The 21,512-nt window shown below is 40.9% G+C and overlaps 1 protein-coding gene and 1 long non-coding RNA gene across 2 annotated transcripts in view; both read right to left on the bottom strand.

Annotated features, from left to right (window-relative positions):
* Positions 1 to 132: 132 nt before the first annotated feature.
* LOC148184590 (uncharacterized) lies at positions 133 to 4,083 on the bottom strand. Its single transcript, XR_015772292.1, has 3 exons — positions 4,000 to 4,083; positions 928 to 1,035; positions 133 to 278 (listed from the first exon to the last, which is right to left on the bottom strand). It is a non-coding gene; the product is annotated as an uncharacterized LOC148184590 (long non-coding RNA).
* A 3,132-nt stretch (positions 4,084 to 7,215) lies between these two features.
* The window catches only part of TMEM63A (transmembrane protein 63A), a 44,781-nt gene continuing 30,484 nt past the window's right edge, over positions 7,216 to 21,512 (bottom strand). Inside the window, exons 15-24 of the mRNA XM_088052346.1 lie at positions 20,357 to 20,510; positions 19,493 to 19,599; positions 17,106 to 17,192; positions 16,426 to 16,488; positions 15,409 to 15,571; positions 14,445 to 14,550; positions 13,340 to 13,507; positions 9,928 to 10,043; positions 8,928 to 8,990; positions 7,216 to 8,327 (exon numbers count right to left, since the gene is read on the bottom strand). Of these exons, the coding sequence (XP_087908472.1) occupies positions 8,157 to 8,327; positions 8,928 to 8,990; positions 9,928 to 10,043; positions 13,340 to 13,507; positions 14,445 to 14,550; positions 15,409 to 15,571; positions 16,426 to 16,488; positions 17,106 to 17,192; positions 19,493 to 19,599; positions 20,357 to 20,510 (1,198 nt within the window). The 3' untranslated portion in view covers positions 7,216 to 8,156. The remainder of the gene's footprint in view (positions 8,328 to 8,927; positions 8,991 to 9,927; positions 10,044 to 13,339; positions 13,508 to 14,444; positions 14,551 to 15,408; positions 15,572 to 16,425; positions 16,489 to 17,105; positions 17,193 to 19,492; positions 19,600 to 20,356; positions 20,511 to 21,512) is intronic.

The raw sequence follows: 21,512 nt of genomic DNA, 5'->3' as shown, positions 1-21,512 counted from the left end.
ATAACTCCTGTGTGATTCTTTTAATTCTTTTAACAACTGAGATTTTGCAGATACCAGCTAAGAGAAGCATCAGCTCAGAACCTATCAATTCTGTACTGCATCTGTCACAAAGGTCAGATTGAAGGCAAACTGCTCGAAGCAAATTGAAGGCTGTATGGCTTTACCAGCTCATGTCCCTAGTGTGTACAGCTGAGCTTCAAACAATTCTGAACCCATCTCCAGATGACTGATTTCAGTGTGGTTTTATTCTCCAGTCACTTCTGAAGTCCTTCTCAACTCTGAAAGCACAAAGAAATACAATCTATCAATAACAGTTGCATGGATTAGTATTATTTCATGATATTGAGATGGAAGCTAAGATCAGAAGCTCAGCAGATCCATACTCCATCCCACAAGGTGTTAGACATAAGCATACCACATAGTTTGTTTCACAGAAGGCAAGTGGATTCTCCTGCTGAGCACATTCAAATCCTAGTGCTGAAAGCCACCAGCAACCCTGACAGAAAATTGTTAGGGCAGATGGGCTGTGGACCTGCCTGGATCAGTTTTCTGAGCAGAGATGAGACCTCTTGCTCCCTCTGCCTGCTGCACCTGGGTGCCAGTAGAGTAAGGCAGGGGACTCTCAGGTCTTCCTACTAGATATGATCCTCAAGTGGTTCCTTGAGTTCTTTAAGACAGCTACTTGCTTCCAGAATAGCAGTGAGCACTAATTCCATGCTTACTTGTAAATGCTTTCATTTAGTCAAAATTTGTGTTCACAATTTTGAATTGATGCACAATTTTGAAGTGATGCAGGCCAGTCACTCAGGAGAAAAACACAGAATCATTCCCTTTGAAACAGACACTCTGGGGAGAAGATCCTCCCCAGACTTGTTTCAGGAGCAGTGAAGTGAAAGAGGACTCCTTATTCAGGAGGAATTGGCTCACCTCTGGCAAGAACAGCTGCTACAGGCACCACTACACACCCTCCTGCATAAGTCTGTCCTGTTCTGCTCTGCACACCAGACTGCTCTTCAGGGTTTGATAAGCTACTGTCTGAAAGAGAGACAAATCTGTACCTAAAAGGTCTAGATTTTAGGAGTTTGAAAATTATAACTAAACACCTGATATACAGCACAGTTCTGAATTTTGAGGTCACGCTTCTCAAACCTTAAGCCCAGAGCTATCAGCAGCTGTTGCTTATTACCTACTTACCTACAGTTAGATAAAAATGCAGTGAAATACTATACAAAGTGAAAAAGTACGAAATTAGCTGTACAGCAGCTGTAAAACCTGCCCTCAGTTCCTCTTACCTTTTCAAAATAACCCTCTAGTTTTAGCAAAACACAGCCAACCCAGCACCTGTAGGGCAAGGTTTAATACTAATGAAGTGTCTGTGAGCCATGGTAGCATCTGCATCTCATCCTGTAGCAAGGGACTCTCCCAGGACCCTGAGATCTGTATTTGACAAGCACCTTGAGTGAATCCAGATTCACTTTGGATACTCTCTGGTACTGGCTACAGGCAATTATTCAGTACAGATAATGAGAAATAGTTTTAACATTGCTGTTAGCAGGTAACTGCATATCAGACTATTGTAATAATAATAAGCAGTACAAAAGGACTCCCTGCTCTCTTACAATTGTTCTTATTTATGTCAGCCAGGACCTGCCATTCAGCCAGGGAATTTTCTCTAAAAAGGCCAAATGTGATGCTCCTGGGCTGGCTCAGCTGGTTCTTGGGAATAAGGCTCTGAAAGAGTAGCTACAGCCTTCAGGATAACACAGAATCTGGTGGCACTTGGATGCTCAAAACATTCTATTTTCCTCCAGGGCCATTTCTTAGTGAAGCTTCAGTTTCTGGCCCAAAGTTGCCCCAAAGTCCCTGCTCAAAGAAACTGCTGCCCTAAAAGCCATGCCATATTAAGTTATTCCAAAACATGCATTTATCCCACGCTGAAACCAGAAGTAGCTGACCTAAACCCTGCTTTTTAATTATCCAGTTATAGCTCATTAAGAGTCTCGATAAGGGGTTTGGAACCATGGAGATGCCACTGAAAATAAACAACTTGCACTCTTCCTCCCCAGCTGAAGTGCTTTGGAAAGTGTCTGCTTCTGGTATGGAAAAATACGAGTAAGGTCATAATCTTCTCATACAGCTCCAGCTAAACAAACTCCCACTACAACCAAATTTGACTTCTGATTTTTAAACTGCAAACCATAATGTCCTGAAAAACCCAAGTCACCATATGCAGCCTTTGGACATTTTACACAACAAGACAGGACTTTATATACATTAAACAAAAAAGTCAGGCATTACTCAGGTCGTGAATGGAAAAAAATATGATTAGAAATCACACTTTTGCAAGGAAAAGGAAGCAAAACCATCATTTAATGATTTAACAATTCTGTTTTACAGCAGGTGCAATATATAATATGCACTAAATGAAGATACATTTTTGTCAAAGAGGAGTGGAAAGCTCCTTCTGGGTGCTGTGGAAAGAGACAAGGAATAAATCCATATTGATTTCGGTGTAGCTTATTTTAAAACACTGAGAAATGATGCTGCTTGTTTTACTTGCTGTAATAGCACTTCAAGGAACATAAGTCACACTAAAACTGTCTTGCTCAGGATTAGTTTTCTTTCATGGAAGAAATACCCTGTGCAGCGCCAGACAGCCCTGATGGTGTTATGCCAGTGCTGCTAGAAGAATTAGCCCCATTACAATTGTCAGTTGTCTTCTGGAGAGCAGATATTTATAAACAGTTCTGTGCTGAGTGACAGCTCCTTCCCCTGGCTAGGTGTAGTCCAAACCCCAGGCTTCCAAATACCTTCCTGACTGGATTTAAAGATGTTGAGGATAATTGTACCCTCCCCATGTTTAATAACTGAATGTTGTGGTTTTGAGGATATGATGAACAATAAAAGATATTTAAATTATGAGTTTCATCATCTTCTTAAATGAAAGATAATCCTTTGCAGCAGTAGTTCAAACCACTGCAGGTGATCAGAGGGAGTGCAGCACAGGGAAGAGATGAGCAGGAACACGAAGGGACAAACTCCAGTCAAGCACCCAGTCAAAGAACCAACAGTTCTTAAGCAGTATCTCACACAAACTGAGCAGAAGAACCCACTGCAGAACACAGATTGTGTCATTCTCCTACCTTCTCCACTCTTTATCTTTTTGAAGATAAATAACTTAAATTATTCCTGTTAAAGGTGCTCAAGTGATTTATTTCTCAATTTTTGCCCTTTTCTTGCCAGTAGATTCTGATTCCTCATCTCAAAAGGGAATTAATTCCTCCTAATTTAGGAATATTTTTGAAGTTACAGATTTAAAATATAAAAGGACAAGAAAACCCTACTTCATTCTCTAAATCTAGAACTCTATCATAAAGAATTTCAATGCCTGCAACCAAATTATGGTCCTTAGCAATTCTTTAAATCACTTGGGGTTTTTTTTCCATTTTTATCTGTAGAGATAGCTGCTGATTTTACTTCTCTGTGTCTGTAGATGGAGGGGAAAAAATACTGATAATTTGCCTTAGGGGAAAAAGCCTATTTAGAATTCCAAATAAGTTTTGACATGGATCATCTTCACTTGAAAGAAGCAACTCAGTGCTTTACATTTCAGGAGAGCAGACTATAAAAAAGCCAGTCAGTCTGAAAATCCAAGCACAAACCAGCACCAAATGCATTAAGGATTTTCATACAGAAGGAAGGCCAGCTGTGCACAAAAACACATCTCTCTTACATTTCCTCAGCTCTCAGTCTTCCTCCTGTACTGCAGTTTTTTAATTTTTTTTATTTCAATGGACATCTAAGAAACACAACAGATAGGTACCTTTCAAAACCAGCCCCTAACTTCTATCACACACTTTCACCCTTTTGTGCCACTGCATAAAAATGGGAGATTCACAATCACACAGCAGTAATGATGAGACAGCAACAAAATCTGGCTCCTGTTTTATTTAGGAGCACTTTATGACATACCATACATTGGATTTCTAGAACTCTTACCTTCAACATCACTTTTGAGAAGAGTGCTTTCATTAATTATTAACCAGCACTTAGTTAACCACTCAGTCTGGGAGCAGATACAAACATTTCTCTCTCTCCTTCTTGGCTATTTACAGTTGTCCCACCCATTTCCACTTGAAGTTGTATTGGCTGCAGCTGAGATGCTCTGTTCTAACCAACAGGATGTGGGATACAGAGCAAATGCCATGACTTCACTCAAGATCCAAGAAATTATAGGGAAGAATGTTCCATTATAATGACCCAGTCTTCAGTCTCTCCACTTTTAGTTGCTTCCTTTCTGTTTTTATCCTTCAGACAGCTGTCCTCAGAAAGAAAAAAACAAATTCTGTACTTCTGAAATATCTGAAACAGGAACTTGCAGCTGTTGCAGACAGGTGACAAGCAGAATCCTTCAAGAAGTCTTGTCTAGATAAGACAAAGAAGGAATTTGCAAGACCACTGTCAGATAAGATACATGACCCTGGCCATCATTTGGAATTAAAAGTGTGCATTTCATTATATTGTTGGAGTTTTGAGACAATAAAGGGTGTCTTTTCTTTGTAATCAATAGACTTGGGATAAAACTCTTCTCCCCAAATCTTCTGCCTCTCACCTCACTTTTGCTAAAAACCAGGTGAAAACTGTAGTCTGTTGCTTCTGGGACAAGCCCACCTTCTTGAAGAGAAGGCTTCAAAAAGTAAAAGGCTTCCAAACGCTCAGAACCAGATTATCTGTAGAACAGATACAAGAAAGCTTCAGTTGTGCTGCCAGCATGTGTGGGCAAGCAGAGCTGGGAACTGGACCTCTGTAAAGAGCCAGAAAGAACATGGCCTACTGCTACACTGGAGCACTTGTAAAAACTTAGCCAGCACAAAGATCTGCTTTTGGCTCAGGATATGGGAAAAGCCCAGAGGAAAACAAAGCATGAACGTGTGCACCTAATGCAAATGAGAAATTGCAATAATTTGTGTGTTGAGAATGTGTTGTAAGAGGGCTGGAGGTGAGCCAGATGGGCCTGGCACACAGAATCCTGGCACAGAGCTCCATGTATTCAAGCAAGCCAAGGATTCTGAGCTTCAGCAAACCATGTAGCATTTTCCTCACTCTGGAAAAAATTCATCTTCCCTGAAGTCTTTGCAGAGGTGTGCCCTGTACAGTATCAAATGAGCTCCATCCTTCAAAATGTCAGAGGCTGCCCTCCCTCAGCTGTGTCACAGAGAATCCCATCACAGACCACGCTCTGGGGCTTCCTCCTGTGGAGGGAGAGTGTCAGATTGTCCGGGATTCCTGCAGCCGGGAGCACTGCTGGAGATGGCTGCTGGAATGTCGGGAAGGACTTAGCAAGGAGCAGGGTGGGGGAGGCGCTGCTCCAACTGAGCAATGCAAGGCAAGCAGCAGGCGCTGGATCTCAACAAATATGGCTTCTGGGAGCCACAATCAGCAACTCCAGCTGGGCCATTTGCTTAGGCTGCCTGCCAAAAGGTTTATAAAAAGAACAGTAAAGAATGTGCCATGGCTTTAAATATGAATTTCAAATACAGTGCAGCCAATATCCACATTTGTTGAGGCTTCCATCCCTCAGCTTTTCTCTAAGGCTCAGTCAGGAATGCAAGGAGTTTCTCCTGCTGATCTAATTTTATCCCCTCCCAGATATCCACCAGCATGAAGGAATGAAGTAGAGCCAGGGCAGTTTCCTAATTACTTCCAGTTCTCAGGGAGGGACCCAAAAGATAATAGCGAAGCAAGCACAATACAGCAAAGATGCTAAACCAGCCTATAATTTGTGTGTTGCTGTACACAGATCTTGTGATAATTTACTAATAGGTGACCGTGAACTTTTCTCCAACTGGTGCCTGTCCTAATACCATAGACATTTTTATGAGTTTAACTGCAACAGAGCACAGTGACAAAGAGGAATTGCTGCTACACAGTAAGTGAAATATGCGGGTGATTTCCCATCAGACACATGAATTGGTTCCTCAAATGCCAACAATGACTTTTTAGCAAGATGTAACTTTCCATTACTTCGGAGGTTTTCTATATTCTATATGCGAAGCACCTCAGCATGACTGCAGGTGGCTTTATTCAAGTTCATAGGAGAGATTGCCCTGCCTGTGCTGAACTTGTGCCAGCCACAAGGAATGTCACCACCCAGGTTCAACAACCTCCCAGGCATAAAAAGGAAATCAAATCATTAAAGGAGTTTTGTCCTCAATATAACACATAGAAACTCACAGTGATTATCAAAAGTCATCTGTCCAAAAAAGTGTGTTATATCACAGAGCAGAAAACCCCCACAGCACCAGCACAGTAAACAGGTCAAGTGTGGTAGCTGAATGATTTATTTGATTCTTCAATAAGCATGCACATAAGCATCCACTGCTGCTGCAGACACCTGGATGAGATGGGGTAGTGCAGCTACAAATGAGTCAGAACAATCACAGGCTTCTGATCTAATTAACACAACAAACTGCCTCCTCCTTGTGTCCTCACATCTGCATGAGACTCACAGATGAGTAAAATATGTGGAGTCTGTTGGGTTCTTTTGGGTTCTTGGTTCGAACACCAACCTGCAATGGCAGTGTGTGCACAAGGTACACACCACATCATAATGCCATGATTGCTAAAAATCAAAATGCATAAACACACACATGCACAAAACCCTGACTAAACTGCACCACTGAAGTGAGAGTATAAAATAGTCTGACAAATTCATGCCCCCCTCACTAGACAAGGCTTCTCACCTGCCTTTTAAGAACCAGAAGGTGCATCTTCAGCTAACAGGGTGGGAATGGGGCTCAGAGGTCCACAGGATCCTTCTTGCAGTGGGCAGGTCTCATGCTCAGCACTTGTCTGAGTGCTGTTCTTGGGAAGCTGGAAGCAGTCCTGCAAGACACTGAACATCTGCACACTTTTATGGCACAAGGTCTCCTTCAATCTCAAGATTGCTGCTTACAGACATGCTAGAAAAGGTCAAATTCAGGAAATAACAGTTTAACAACAAGCAAAGAAACAGAGGACCAAAAGCTTCTCCTACCCATAGGTCACAAAGATTCATCCCCTAGAGAAATCCAAAAGTATTCAAATTCCTCATACTGTCATTCTAAGGCTTGTGGCAGTGCTTTTATGAAGAGTTCATGACCATGCTGTGAGGCAGCCAGCAAAAGGACTGTTTCAACACACAAGGAAAAGAATAAATAAATCAAGACAGCCTGATATTTTTCTAAACTCAGTATTTTATTGCTCCATGATTATTAGTTACACTTTGACACATTGCACTTCGGAATAGATTAGCACCTACTACATAATTTAAAAACTTAGTATCTTGCAACTCATATAATTGGCACTATAGAGAAAACCCAGATACCTGTCATTTTAACCCAAGACTAAAAGAGATAAAATGTTTACATCCTTTATTGTTGGCAGGTGAACTTTCATAGTGGAAGGCCCTTAAAAATAGTGAACAGAAACTAACAACCTAAATGCCCTCCAAAAACATATAAAAACAGTATCAGATAAATCACTCCCTTCTTTACACCACTCTTTTTGCTTTGGTACTTTTAGTACCCAAGTGCACAGTAATTCCCTCATCTCTTTCAAGGAAAAAAAAAAGGTAACATGATCAAAACTATGCTGACTACTTTGGGTGAAAAGAGGAGAGACTCCCACACACCATTCTCAGCACCCACACAAACAGTATTTTCATCAAAAGTGGCATTGTCTCAGGATTTAACACATCCCAAGAGGTTTATAAATAATAAATGTTGGGGATTTTTAAAAAGGGAAGAATTATTTTGAATAAATAAATGACAGCTCTAATAGTTGCATTGGCTTTGGTGACTAGTTATCTGTATGCAGCATAAGTTATCTTCATAAGGCAAGTGATGAGATAGCAAAAGTGAAGTCCCTGAGGATCAACATCTCCACGTTCAAATTGTTTGTTTCACAACGTGTGTAGACAGCCTGGAAAACAATCAGTCCCAAGGCATCTGCTTTTTAATCTCCCAGCACAGCTGCAGACCACACAATGAATTATTTCTGTACCTCTTCTGCAGGCAGGAATACATAGGTAACACCGAATACTTAGTAGGAGGTGGCAGGGAATTAGTTCTGCTAAACCTGGGCCAAGTGCTCCACCTTGTGTTCATCCTCGGCACTCAGGGCGAAGCTCCCCCTGCCTGCTCCACAACTGCAGGTCCAGCGGCGTAGCTTCTGATTCCTTCTGCCTGGGAACAAGTGTTGTCCATGGTGCCATATGACTGCTGCTCCGTGGGGGCCAGCACCGTCCTTTCAGTAGGATGAGGACGTAAAACCTGGGGGACGTACATCTGAAATCACAAGTGAAGGGTTTTAGTGTCTCTCAAAGCACAGTGCTGGGATAACTCACCCAGGAGAATTTTTCCCCTTGTCACTCTTCTTTTCATCCTTTTCCCATTCTTCACCTTAACACCTCAGGCCTTTTGCACCCTGCTGGAGGCTTCCTGGTGCAACACCCACCTGCACCTCTTGACTGTGGCACGAAGGCCAAAGGCTTTTCCTTCTACCTCCATCCTACATCCTTCTCGGTGACATGGCAAGCAAGACCTGCTACACGTCACAATTTTCAGAATCAAAGCAGTGGCAACTGTGTTTGGCAGCTGTCCAGATGTGAGGCCCTGTCTGGGGCAGGGCACAGAACACAGCGCACAGAGCTGCTGGAAGCAGTGTGTCTCAGCTACTCCTAAAACAGCAGCCGAAGGTACCTCTGGAACACCACCTGGGAGCAGTCAAGGAGCCCAGCTGCAGAACTCTCTGGTCCCACATGCACATGGGAAATCCCACAGTCCATTCAGACTAGTATGTCCTACACAAGCTCTTTGGTAAGCGGAGTGAGAAATTAAGTTTTTCTAGTAAACATAAGGGAATATTAGTAACTCTTAGCTTCTTACAGAAGATGTTGGGACTGTTGGTACATCTGTGTCTTTTCCTCTTTCACCTTGTGTGTCTTCAATCTGTAACCAGCAATAGGTGGGGAAAGAGAGAGAGAAAACATCAAACTGGTGAGTGAAGACAACACACACAGATCATGAGCACCCAAAACCTGCACAGACAGATCTCAGTGCAGTGCTGACACTCTCCACAAATCCTTCTACACAGAATCATATAAAGGTTTGGCTTGGAAGGGACCTTAAAGATCAGCTAGTTCCAAGCCCCTACCATGGGCAGGGACAGCTTCCACTAGACCAGGTTGCTCCAAGTCCCATCCACCTTGAACACTTTCAGGCATGGGGCATCCACGGCTTCTCTGGGTAACCTGTGACAGCGCCTCAGCAACCCCACAGTGAAGAATTTCTTACTATTACCTAATCTAAACCTACTGTCAGTTTAAAGCCATTTCCCCTTGTCCTCTCACTACATGCTCTTGTAAAAAGTCTTCATCTTTTTTTGTAGGCTCCCTTCAGGTACTGGAAGGCTGCAATTAGGTCAACCCAGAGCTTTTTTTTCTCCAGGCTGAACACCCCCAATTCTCTCAGACTGGCCTCATAGCAGAGGTGCTCCCTCCGTCTGATCATCTTGGTTGTCTTCTCTGGACTCACTCCAACAAGTCTATGTCCTTCCTGTGCTGGGAGCCCTGAGCTGGATGCAGCACTGCAGGTGGAACAGAAGCAGAGGAACAGAATCCCCTCCCTCAACCAGCCATACTGCTGGGGATGCAACCCAGGATACTTTTTCCATACTTCTCTTTTTTCTCAAATTCAGTTCCTGTAGACATAGATTTTCCACTCTGCCAAGCAGCCTACCTGTACTACAGGCCCTCTTCAGCCATCTTACCATGAATCTTTGTGAACAAACACTGCAAGCAGGAAGGCAGGGACAACCCAGCAGGAATAGCTGGTGCTCCATCAAGCACACTGGTAGGTGCTGAAAAGTCAGGTATCCATCACTTACCCTATAATTCAGTGGACTCAGGTACTTGAAACAGCCAAAACAAGTGTAAGCCAAGCAAATAACAATAGTGATGTTGACAACCAGCAAGGTAAACATGGTTGTAGGTGCTTTAAAACCTAGAAAAATATCCAGAGAATACAATATAAAAATGCATTGCAGAAAAACCCAACAAAACCAAAAGAAGTCTTTATTTATCCTCCTCATTTTCAGAAGCCTCATGGATTTTTTTTTCCTTAGAGGAATGGGCAGCCCAGTTCCAGCCACAAACAGGATAATGCCATCATATACCAAGTTCTCCCACTTCTCCTAGAGGCCAAAAAATGCTGCTGTAATACTTAAATGATAGACAAGACTCGGAGTGATTCTTCTCCTCCCTCATTCATCCATTCTGAACCCACTACTTAAATACTTTCATTAATGATCTGTGAAATACAATATTAATTACATTGATTAATTATGATGATGGCACAAAATTGGATGGTTTGCCATCAGCTCCAAGAGAATCAAAATGATCTTGGTAGATGAGACCACCCCACCTGCTTTAAAGGATCAAAACAAAAAACAAACAAACCAACAAACAAACAAAAAACACCCAAAAGCAACAGCAAGATAAAACTGTACGTAGAAAACAGAAAATAAGTACAATTTGGAAGGAAAAGTAAAATGCAGATATGAGGATAACAGTAGCACTGCTGCTTACAACTTCTGAAAAGCAGTCAGTAGTGGGATGGTATCAAAGAACATGGGAAAAGGGGAAAATGGAAAAAAAAAGACAAGTCTCTGGCACCTACACAAAATAATTCAGTGCTACTAAGCCTTCAGCTGGGTAGGTTTGTGTACAATAAAATACGGACAGAACTGGGAAGAATCCAAGGAAAAAGATCAAGAGAAGAGACTGTAAATATGAACTAGGCTGACAGGTAAGTTTTAGTTCAGAGAGAGTGCAATAAACTATAGGAAATGCCTAGTATGGAAAAGGTATTAAAGATTACAGTGACTTCTTATTATCCAGATCCACTAGGGAAATATTCTAAAGAAATTAATCTCATTTTGCAGTAAGGATTACTTGAATAGGATATTAGGAAAAAGTAAACACTATTGCAAACCCTAGATGTTTCCAAGCTTCTCCAGACAAAAGAGGCAACACCAACCCTCAGACATTTTTATGGTAACCCCAGCATGTGCAGTGGCACAGAATAGAGAAGTTTTACACTTTAGCAGGTTATAGAAGCCCTGCACAGGTCTGTTCACAAGGGGAAAAACACCTCACACATGCAAAAAACAAAACCAAAAAAGCCCTATAAATACATCACTATTCAAACCAAAAAATGAAGTGAAAAAACCTCCCTAGGGGTACTCTGGAGTGTCCTTCAGAGGAGGTTGTTTTTCTAAGCACAGGTTACATGAGTATTTACCAGATGGTAAGGTGTGTCTACACCAATGCCAATGTATGGTGCAAACCACAAGGCAAACAGCAGAGATTTGGGAAGGAAAAGTCTCCTACACCAGTTTCCCCTGCACTGTGTCCTCTGAACTCCTGCCTGCCAACAGCTCTGGAGAACATGGGATTTAAGTGACTGTCCCAGGACATGGGGGGTTGAACTGCAGATAGAACCTCACCTCCTCTGTGGTGAGAGGCCCAATGGTGCTGGAGGTGTAGGATGGATGGATGGATGGATGGATGGATGGCACAAGAGTTGAGAAAGAACACAGAAGGAAAAAGATGAGTACAGCCTCCCACCTTCTATATGTAGTAAGGTGATTTTTGATCCTGACTGAGAATTGGGGGAGAGGTCTTTCCCGTCTTACATTAATATATGAGGAATGAGAAGCCAAAGTATTGTCACTGGACTCTGCAACCAGACTGAAACATCCATATCAAGCCAAATGTACAAGACAATGACCAAGCAACCAAGCTTTACACCATAAACTGATCTATTTTGCAGAAAAGGAAGCAAAGCTCTCTTACTCTTCCTTCCTTCTTTTTGGCAAAAGAAGCAGCTATGAAATCAATGGGAATGAAACCAAAGTATCAAATACCTACCTCTCAGACTGCCCTGTACACTGACAAACCACTGAACAACATCCTGTAAACAGGATCCTCTACACTGACCAAGCCAAACACAGCAATCTAGTCTAGTCTGTGTTTTCCATTATTAAGGTCCCTGACAAATGATGGTTTTACCATGCAAAACTAGAAAACATTATAATACAGTTTTAATTTTTATTTCACTAGGATTTCCTTCCTAACAATTAAAGAGGTGCATCAGATGCTGAGTGCTTGGAGTTGATTTTTCTAAAGCATGTTCTGGAAATTCTCCTGTTAATTTAGAGGACCCAGATTTGTTGGTCTTCCTGATTAAAAAAACAGCTCTCAAATCAAAGGAAAAAACAAGTTCTTAAAGATACAGGTAATGTAGGAACAGCTATGCAAATCCAAGGACAAAGCAAAGTTCTAAAGCAATAGTTCCAAGTGCCTCTTGCATCTACAGGGAGCTTTCCTTATAACTTTATCTCTCCCTGAAGTTGGATGACAGCCTGCCAACAATCCCTTTCTGACAATTGGTACACTAGGAAATACAATGCAAACATGGTCATTTGCCATGAGGGCACGATTGAGTTAGCTATCAGGAGCTTCCTTCCAAAGAAGGGGAACCCAACCCTTCCAGCATCAGTGAAATCCCCATTCCATGTCATATGTTTCTTCCTGTATCATGGATAAAAATCTGTAAGCTGTTGCCTACCTTTTCTGGCATCAAAGCTGTTAGTACAGCACAGCTGATATTATAAATGTCAATTATTTGCTAAACACAGAATGTCCCTGTTTTAAAGATAAATTACATACAAAACATGAGGTTTTAAACTACAGTGTGTGGAAGAGGGTCACCAGCTTACTGCAGTCTTCCATGTAAAATTTGATGGATGATGTAGAATACACAAGGACTAGCATCAGCCAACATTTTAGCATTTTTCCCTAAGTGATGGCAGTATAACAGGGACAGCAGCCAATTCACCCAGGTAAATTAAACTTATGCCCAGGCTACATGAATGCAGGTAGTGAAGCCAGTGACCATCTTAATACAAATAGATTTTTGTTTTATGTAACGATCTTCACTGTCTGTCACTTTGCAGCCCAACTGGCCAATTCCAGGTATACTGATTTAAGGAATTCACAATCTCTTTGAAATGAAGGAATATGGAGCCCCACACTAATAGTTTACTATATCAGCCATCTCTGTCAAAGGCTCTTGTGCAAATCTTGTGTAGTTCAGTGCCACAGGCAACCACCATGATCTCCTCTTTAGAGAAGGAAAAATAAAAGCCCAAAAAGCTTATGAAAATTCACATCTAATTCAGGGAAGCTGGCAAGAGCACTGGGAGCATCTTCCAGGTTAAAACAGGTACTACTTACCCAGCCGCACAAATGAGTAAAAATAGAGCCAGAAAAGGCAGAGGATGGGAGCTGCCAGAGCCTGGTTGACAGCTGCAAAGTGCATCTTCTTCTCCAGCTTGGCAGGAAGATAGGCATAGTAGAGGTTGTGACGGTCCACCATGTGCTTCAGGAGGATGTAGATCAAACCTGGCAGGGAAAACAGGAGAGCCACGCAGAGGCTGTCAGAGGTCTGATAAAAAGCAGCAACTCTGTGAGGAGATCTACACTAGCCAAGTGAGTACTCACCCCCCAGACACGAGGTGGGTACAGCTGCAAGACAGCGCCTGCTCCTAAGCTTGTTGCACCTCCACCTCCCCCCTCTCCACACACTTCTCTCTGGTGCCTCTAGTGCTCCCAGGGAGAGCCCAGAGCTCCTTCTGGGTGCTAGCACATGAGGCCAAGCCAGTAGAGAAGGCTTCCCAACTCCCCTTCCACTGTGCTGCTAAGGAAGACCTGACAGTGGCTTAACATCTCTCTCTCAGCCTTCACCAGATTCATGACTGGATTTCAAGTCAGCTATTCCTTATCCAAACAAACAGCCAGCAACTGCTGTGGCAGCTATGAATTGCAACAGCTCTGGGATGCAGCAGCACATTCAGATATTTACAACTGCACACAAAATGGAATGTAAGTAAATATCAATTACATTGTTACATAAAAATTGGCCACATTCTCCCAATAATAAGGTTGTTGATTAAACCAGTTCTGAACAATATCTAATTTAGATAATTATCTTGTATCTAGCTCTGTAAAGTTTTGGATTAGAAAATGAAAATACCAACTATATAAAATTATTTATTACAACTTATGTCTGATCTAAACCCCTCACCACCAAAGCCATCAAATTTGAGAAATAAAATAAACATCTAATAGACATTAAACGTACTTTCAACCTCTAAAGGCAGTACAAGAGCTAAGTAATTAATACTCTTTTTCACTGTTCTTCTGCAAGAAGGGAAGGAAAAACTTGGATCCAAGTCCTAAGGATTATCAGCATTTGAACAGGAATAAGAATGCAGAGCTGGGCCTTCCAAATTTTCCACATGCCCCATCTCATTCCCACAGTGCTCACTGGAAAACTTACCAAAAGGGACAATTATGGGGCACGTGATGCTATAGGCCATGATGACAGTGAACACACACAGCATCCAGGCATACATTGCTCCAAATTCATATTCAAATGCCTGTTGCTAGGAACAAAAACAAAACACCCAAAACTCTCAAGTCATCCATCAATGTGTCAGGAGTTAAGAATAGATTCACTAAAGCAACAATTCACCTTCTCTTATTCACTCCCCCTGAGAGATCAGTTATTTCCCTAAGAGGCAGAAATTATGTAATTAGATGAAGTATTTTGTGTTTTTATTACTTGGACATACAGAAAAGATGCTGTTTCTTTCCTAGGCTTAAAGTAATTTCTCAGGGAATCTGCATCTGTAAGAAGCAGCTCCTTAAAATCCCAAGACAGAAAATAATTGTGCCATCTCAGAATCTTCACCTCACTGTGGCAGCTGTATACAGGCTTAAGTTCCCATTGTAACACCTGGAATTTCAAGCTATAGGATGACACTTCACCTGGAAGTGAAAGTCCAGCTCTTAAAATAGAATATAGGCAAAAATATGTATCTTGCTAGGTGTATGTTCAGTTTAAAACAAGTTCTACACACCTGATGGCTGACAGACGAAACTAACTCTAGACGGATTTGAATAAAAAAAATCCCTGAAGTTCAGAGTGTAAGATAAAATCAGAACTACTCTATAAAATCCAAATCATAAAACTCTGACTTAGAGCTATGAAGAGATTGATACCTGAAGCTCAGAGCTTGGGTTTTGATTTTTGACTGTCTCTGACTGGAATAAATCCCTCCCTGTTATCTGTGCTGTGAATGAAGGGAATATGAACCTGTCATGGACAAGCGAAACAAAGGCTAAAAAAAAAAACAAAACATCAGAAAATTATAGTTAATGGTATGAAGGATGGTTGCTCCCACTGTTTCTCACAAGGATCAGTCATCGAAATGCCTCCTGCTAAGGAGGGGCTCCAATACCTGTTTGATGTTTTTCCTCTCTGCTGTGGACTTGGCCATGATCATGCGTATAGTGTAAAGGATGAGGCCTGGCAGGCGCAGCAGCTCCATCCCATTGCCCACGAAAGCAGAGGCAATCACATAGTTCACAAAGAAGGCTCCCTGGTCAGGCAGGAAGACACATCTGCCAGGAAAGACACCAGACACTGACCGGGAGGAAGGCAAGCAAACATTGGAGGTATACAATTCATCTCTAATGCCTTTGGAAATCTCTTACCGTAAGAATAAGCACTATGTATGTTAAGAAGTGGCCAGAAGAACTTCTGCTAACCTTGTTGTAAAACAATAGTGCACAGCTATGAATGCAGCCAGGGTAGTATGCAAGAGTCTGAGTTGCAATTCAATGAGGAATAAACTGCTCACAAAAAGATGCAGCAGCCTGATGGGTGGCTGAGAGCAGACAAGAGCATCATCTGATGTCTGCAACAGCAACCTGACACAAGATGAGATAAGACTGCAATAGAATAATCATCTTTCCTAATTTGGTGACTTATAATTGTCTTCCTATTACTGATTTTGAAACAGCATTTGGAAATCCATATCCTAATAATTGCATTCTATTCTTTCCCTCAAGGCACAGGCACAAGAGCTTAAAATAAGCAATATCTGCAAATTTGCAATGTAATGTGTGTAAAAACTTACATTTTTCTTAAAATCAAGATTCACTGGATTACGGAAAGAGAACTGCTGCAGCTCTTTGGTCTCACTGTAATCCTTGTGAAGATCCCCTGTCCATGATATGCAACAATCCTCATCCAATTCCAATATCTTGTCATCCTCTCTCTAAAGAAATTCTTTCTAGTGTCCAACCTTATCGTCTCCTCCCCTTATTCAGAAGCTCAACATCATCCTAGAGTAGCAACCCTGAGCAAACTTTAATAAACACTAACCAATGACAGTAAACAGCAAAAAACATTTTAAGTCCTAAGTATTCCGTTACAAAGGAACAGCAAAGAGAGAATATTAGCTGATACTTACTCCAGCCTGACTGCAGAATCAGATGATTCTCTGTCGAACAGCCAGCGGAAAAAAAAATCAAGGCTGAAAGGAAGATGGTGAATGCAATTCAGTCTCCCACACCTTAGTACTGTCTAAAATTGCTTCTCTTTTTAAGCAGCTTAAATCAAGACAGTGGATAGAGAGAATTTAATCAAATAATCTGAACATTTTATCAAAGTTATGGATAGCTAGAAATAAGAAAAATGGTACAAAATGAAACAGAACAAAAACATCTACTTCATATTAAAGTTTTAATGATTCATTTTTAGCAATTATTATACAGATAGGACAAATTCATGACACCCAGGGAAACAACCAGAAACTGTAAAGGTGGAAAAAAAAGGACAACTCCAACTGAAGTGTAAGACACAGTCAGGAAACTTGGTTCTCATCTATAATGGTGAGTATGGGCAACTTTTAATAAGCCATTGATCTCACAAGGTCTTAACTTTCTTTGTTAAAAGAAAAGACAGGCTTCAGAAACTTTTAAGGGCTCTGAGGATCCCAGATGTAAAATGACCATGGAAATCTAATGTAATGATAACATAACCACACACATTGGAGAGAGGATACATGGACTATACGTCACAACTAGAAAACACAAGATGTCTCATTATAGAAATACTCAGCCATTATCTCATTAAACTATAATTCTTTACCTGGTCAGACCAAGGGAAGGCAGAATCAATACCATGAAGATCAAAAATATGTAGACTTTATGCATCATTATTCTGTTCTCTGCAGATCTATCAACATAAAAAGGCACTGAGTAAGAAACTCACACAAAAAGCTGCCACATATGAAGGATCTTTCCTGGACAATGCCAGCACCTGTCAGACTTCCAGCTTTCCCTATTGTATCACATTGCTACCAGATAAAAACCAAACAACTTTGAGATATTCACCAATATGGACCAAGCAGACTTTCAGTATCTTCTTGGGCAACAAAAATATTGCTGAATGTTAATCCAGACTCTGGATGAGCATCACTACAGGTCTGCACAACACGCACGGGGATGTGCGACCAGCACAGCTGGTCTTTCACCCAAAGACACTCAATCTTGCAACAGCTTGTAAACAAACAGCTCTCCAAGTGTCATGCCAGGAAGGATTAAGCAGTTCAGAAAAGGGCACTGCTGCCAGGAAATCAGATACTTAGACAACCTTCCTGTCAAGTGTCAACTCTTGGGGAACAACATGACACTACTAATGCTATACCCCTACTACAGTAGCAGGGACACGGATCCAGTGACACTCTGTTGCCAGAAAAGGGCAGCACTATGAACACTTCAGACTCTCAGAGGTGGTATCTGATAGGGCTTTAAAATCACAGGGGTTTTATTACAGGAACACTTGGGCACTGCGAGACCTATCAGTGTAACTACACCGAGGCTTGAAATCAGACCTGTGATCTCTAGTGACTTCAGAAAATTACTTTAACTGATTGAGAAGGGCTCAAAGCTCATGTGTGTAGCACAGCTACCAAAACAGAGTTGATGCAAAGCATACAACTGTGACAAATAAACAGTAGACTCTGGACACGGTGTCTTAGAAAGGAATTGTACAAAAATTCAAAAGGAAAACCACCAAAATTACTTCAGAATATAAAAACAAACAATGACTACAAGCTTTATGGATAAAGACTGAGAGAAGTTGAGTGAAGATGGGATTGAATGTGAACTACCACACTTTTATCTGTGATCAGGTAAACAGGGCATCAAATCTGGTACTCCAAACCAAGCTGTGCTGAGTTCTGAGTTCTCTCTCCAAGTCAGCAGCGCATTAGTGGGCTTGACATCTCTAGGGTGCACCAGTTCAGTGTGAAAACCTTGCATCAACACATCTATTGGACCTTTGGCCCCATAAGTCTTCTCAGATCACCACTGTTTACCGTTAGATATTTACTATTATTAGATATTTATCTATTGTTAGGTATTTATTTACTATTACACATTTATCTGTTGTTAGATGTTTATTACAATCTACTATTGTTAGCTATTCACCTGTTATCTGTTCTGAATTATGAATTATTAATTATTACTACCTTTTATTAGTAGATATTTAGGATAGAGACTTGACAAGGTAAAGGACTTGTCAAGCCTCTAAAGGGGGGAAATGATGCCTTAAGTTTTAGCTTTCGTATTTTCAGGATTCTGTGCTGCCTTGGTGTGAAACTCTGAATTTCATATGAAGTGTTACTAAGATCTCTTCACGGGGTAGGTAGACAAAACAATCCTTTTCCAGCTTGAGAACCAAGGACAACTGCAGCCTGGGGCCCAAAAAGTATAAACAAAGGGGAATTGAAGAGAGCAAACAAGGAGGATGGGACTTCATAACCTGAAGCTGTAATTGGACAATTAACCCCAATATGTAAATGAACCAAAACTTTCATGAAAGTGTCAAAACCTGGGACTGGTCGTCCATCTTGCAACCATCTTGGTCCATGCTGGGTGCAGCCCTGGCCAGGCTCTGGTACTGCCCAACGTGTAACCTTTAAGGCCTTTTAATAAATACCTACTTTATTCCTCTCACTCTGCCTAGCCGCTGTTCCAGATCAGCCTCTCTAGGCATCATATCCGACAGATCTGAGCTGTGCACCAGGAGTTACATCCCAGACCATTTTGTAATGTCAAACAACAAAAAGATGGATGCCCTTTTTATAAGCTGTCAGCCTGGAGAGGATCCAAACCACATGGACTGTCTTCCCAGGGAGCAAGTTAATTATGGGATTAGAGGCACTTCCCATGCTCTTGTTGAAGCTACACCTCCTGAGCCTGCTCATACACCTTTTTTCTGATTAAACACAAAGAGGAGTGAGGTGGGAAGCAGGGGAAAGCATAAGCAAATCATGTGGTCATATTACACTTGCTGTGTGGGTTACAAATTACCCAACCCCTGAAGTGTGGTTATAAAACCAGAAAGAGACAAGAACAGGAAATTTCCTGCTACGAGAGGTCTGCGGATTTGAGAGCTCTGTGAAAGATCAGCACTTTCATTTATTTTAGTAGTTCAGCTGATAAGGTACAAAACAGGAAAATGTTGCTTACTTTGTCCAGTGTGACTCCAGCAAAGTTGAGTAATAGACAATTGTTGGTAGCAAAGCTGAGAAGGACCAGAGCAAGAGTGTTGGGAAAAACTGACTGATGACAGGATTCTAGTGGGGGAGAAAATAAGAAGAAATATTAAGAACACTTTAATGCAGTTGTGGTGGAACACAGATGCTAATATTTTGCTTTTTGTAAATTATAGCAGGATGAACTGGAGAAATTATATTCAGATAGTCTTAAATTAAGTAGTGAGTGCTTAGCACTGGCATGCAAGACAAAAAAGTAAGACTGGGAATTAAATTTCATGAGACTTCAGTCTCACAAGCAGTTTTTATGTAGTTTACACTAGCTTGGGGAAATATTTAAAAAAAACTGCTTGCAAGTTGCTTTAGCTGTAGTCAAACTAGGATCAGATATATATGCCATCTTGCTTTGAACCCTATAAGCAAAATAAAAACAGCATTTTACCTTAGAGTTAAAAATCTGATTCTCCCCTTCTTATCATAAAAATCAAAATACAAGTTGGACTTAAAATCCCATTTCTTGCAAAGATTTTTTGATTATAAAATTTTGAATTACTTAAGTTTGGCTTGCAAATTTTTACCACAAATACATAAATACATTATAATAATATAAAGCCTCAGATAAAAATTACTTCAGATTATTATGCAGGAAAAAAAAGATGGTTAAAGACCTGATTCTGGACTTATGGTTTTAATCAGCAGCTACATAAAACAGTCCTGAGAATTTCAACTGAAGGTGTCAGGTAGGAATTTAAACTAAAGGTATTACAATGAAACACTATCAGTTTACCAAAATTTTGCCCTGATCCACAGCTACATCCAAACATATGGCAATACTCACATTAAGGTAGTGAATAGGTTTAGTGACATTGAACTTGTCCATGGTTGAGATGATTATGGAAGGAGTAGTAAGAAAAAAGAGCACAATAAAAAGCAGCAGATTAATGCAAGCCCATCTAAACCACCATTTCAATCCATGCACTGAAAGATTCTTCCTGGAGAAAGAAGTAAAAATAAAAAAGACATTAAAACAAGCAGCAAGCATTTGCTGTTAAAAGAAGATACATACACTATCTGTCAAGTAACAGGTGGCATCGCTTTTTCTAAACAGTGCTTTCAAAGTTATATAACAAAGCACTACACAAGTTCCAGTTGCTATTACAAATGAAGAGAACTGTGCAACCTCTTTTGAATGATACCATAAATTGCGCTTGCAGAAGAACATACTTAATCTTTCATTACACAAACATAATGTCTAATCTAGTTAAGGTTTCGGATGAAACACTTCCATTGCTCAATAACACAGAAATACTAAACAGAAATGGAACAAGAAGAGACAGGGATAGAAGACACAGAATTTCTGCAAGGAGAACACCTATCAGAGGCATAATCTAGGAAAAAACTGTGATTTGAAATAAAATTTCAAATTTTTAAACACTGCATCCCTTCCTGCTATATTAAAAGAGCAATTATAGATTTTAAACAAGTTCTTAAATGTTACTTGAGATGGTTGCCAAAAGAACTGGAATGATTTGAATGCCAGGAAAAGCCAAATATTCAGAACAAACAAAACAGGGATGCAGAGGCTCAGTAACATCCCAAATTATGACAAGCCTTCTTGTGAACTTGGCATATCCCTGTGGTCCTTCTTCTTCAAGGCAGTGGGGAAGAAAAGGAAAAGAACAGGAAGAAGACAGACCAGAGTTTACAGAGTGCATCAAGTTATGCTCATCATGTGGCAACCCAGAAAAATATATACATATTCTGAGGATACTCAGCACTAACAGCAAGTTGCTTTCCTCAGATCTCAAGAGTAGATATACACTAGCCTCAAGAAATGGAAGCACTGAGGGACAGACATAAACAGGATTAGGTTTACTTTTAAATTTTGGAGTGGAAAAACTCTAGTCCATTACCCCAAGTAATATCCACACATCCCAAGGTCAATGAAGAACACCAGTAATGAAAATAAAGAGGCAGATCAGCCACATTCATTC

This window comes from Pseudopodoces humilis, chromosome 3, assembly GCF_049639895.1.
Source record: "Pseudopodoces humilis isolate 2021_Gansu_Grassland_sample_001 chromosome 3, ASM4963989v1, whole genome shotgun sequence".
In the NCBI taxonomy this organism is placed as follows: Eukaryota; Metazoa; Chordata; class Aves; order Passeriformes; family Paridae; genus Pseudopodoces; species Pseudopodoces humilis.
The sequence above is the reverse complement of the archived record's forward strand: the minus strand, read 5'-3'. Positions and strand labels throughout refer to the sequence as shown.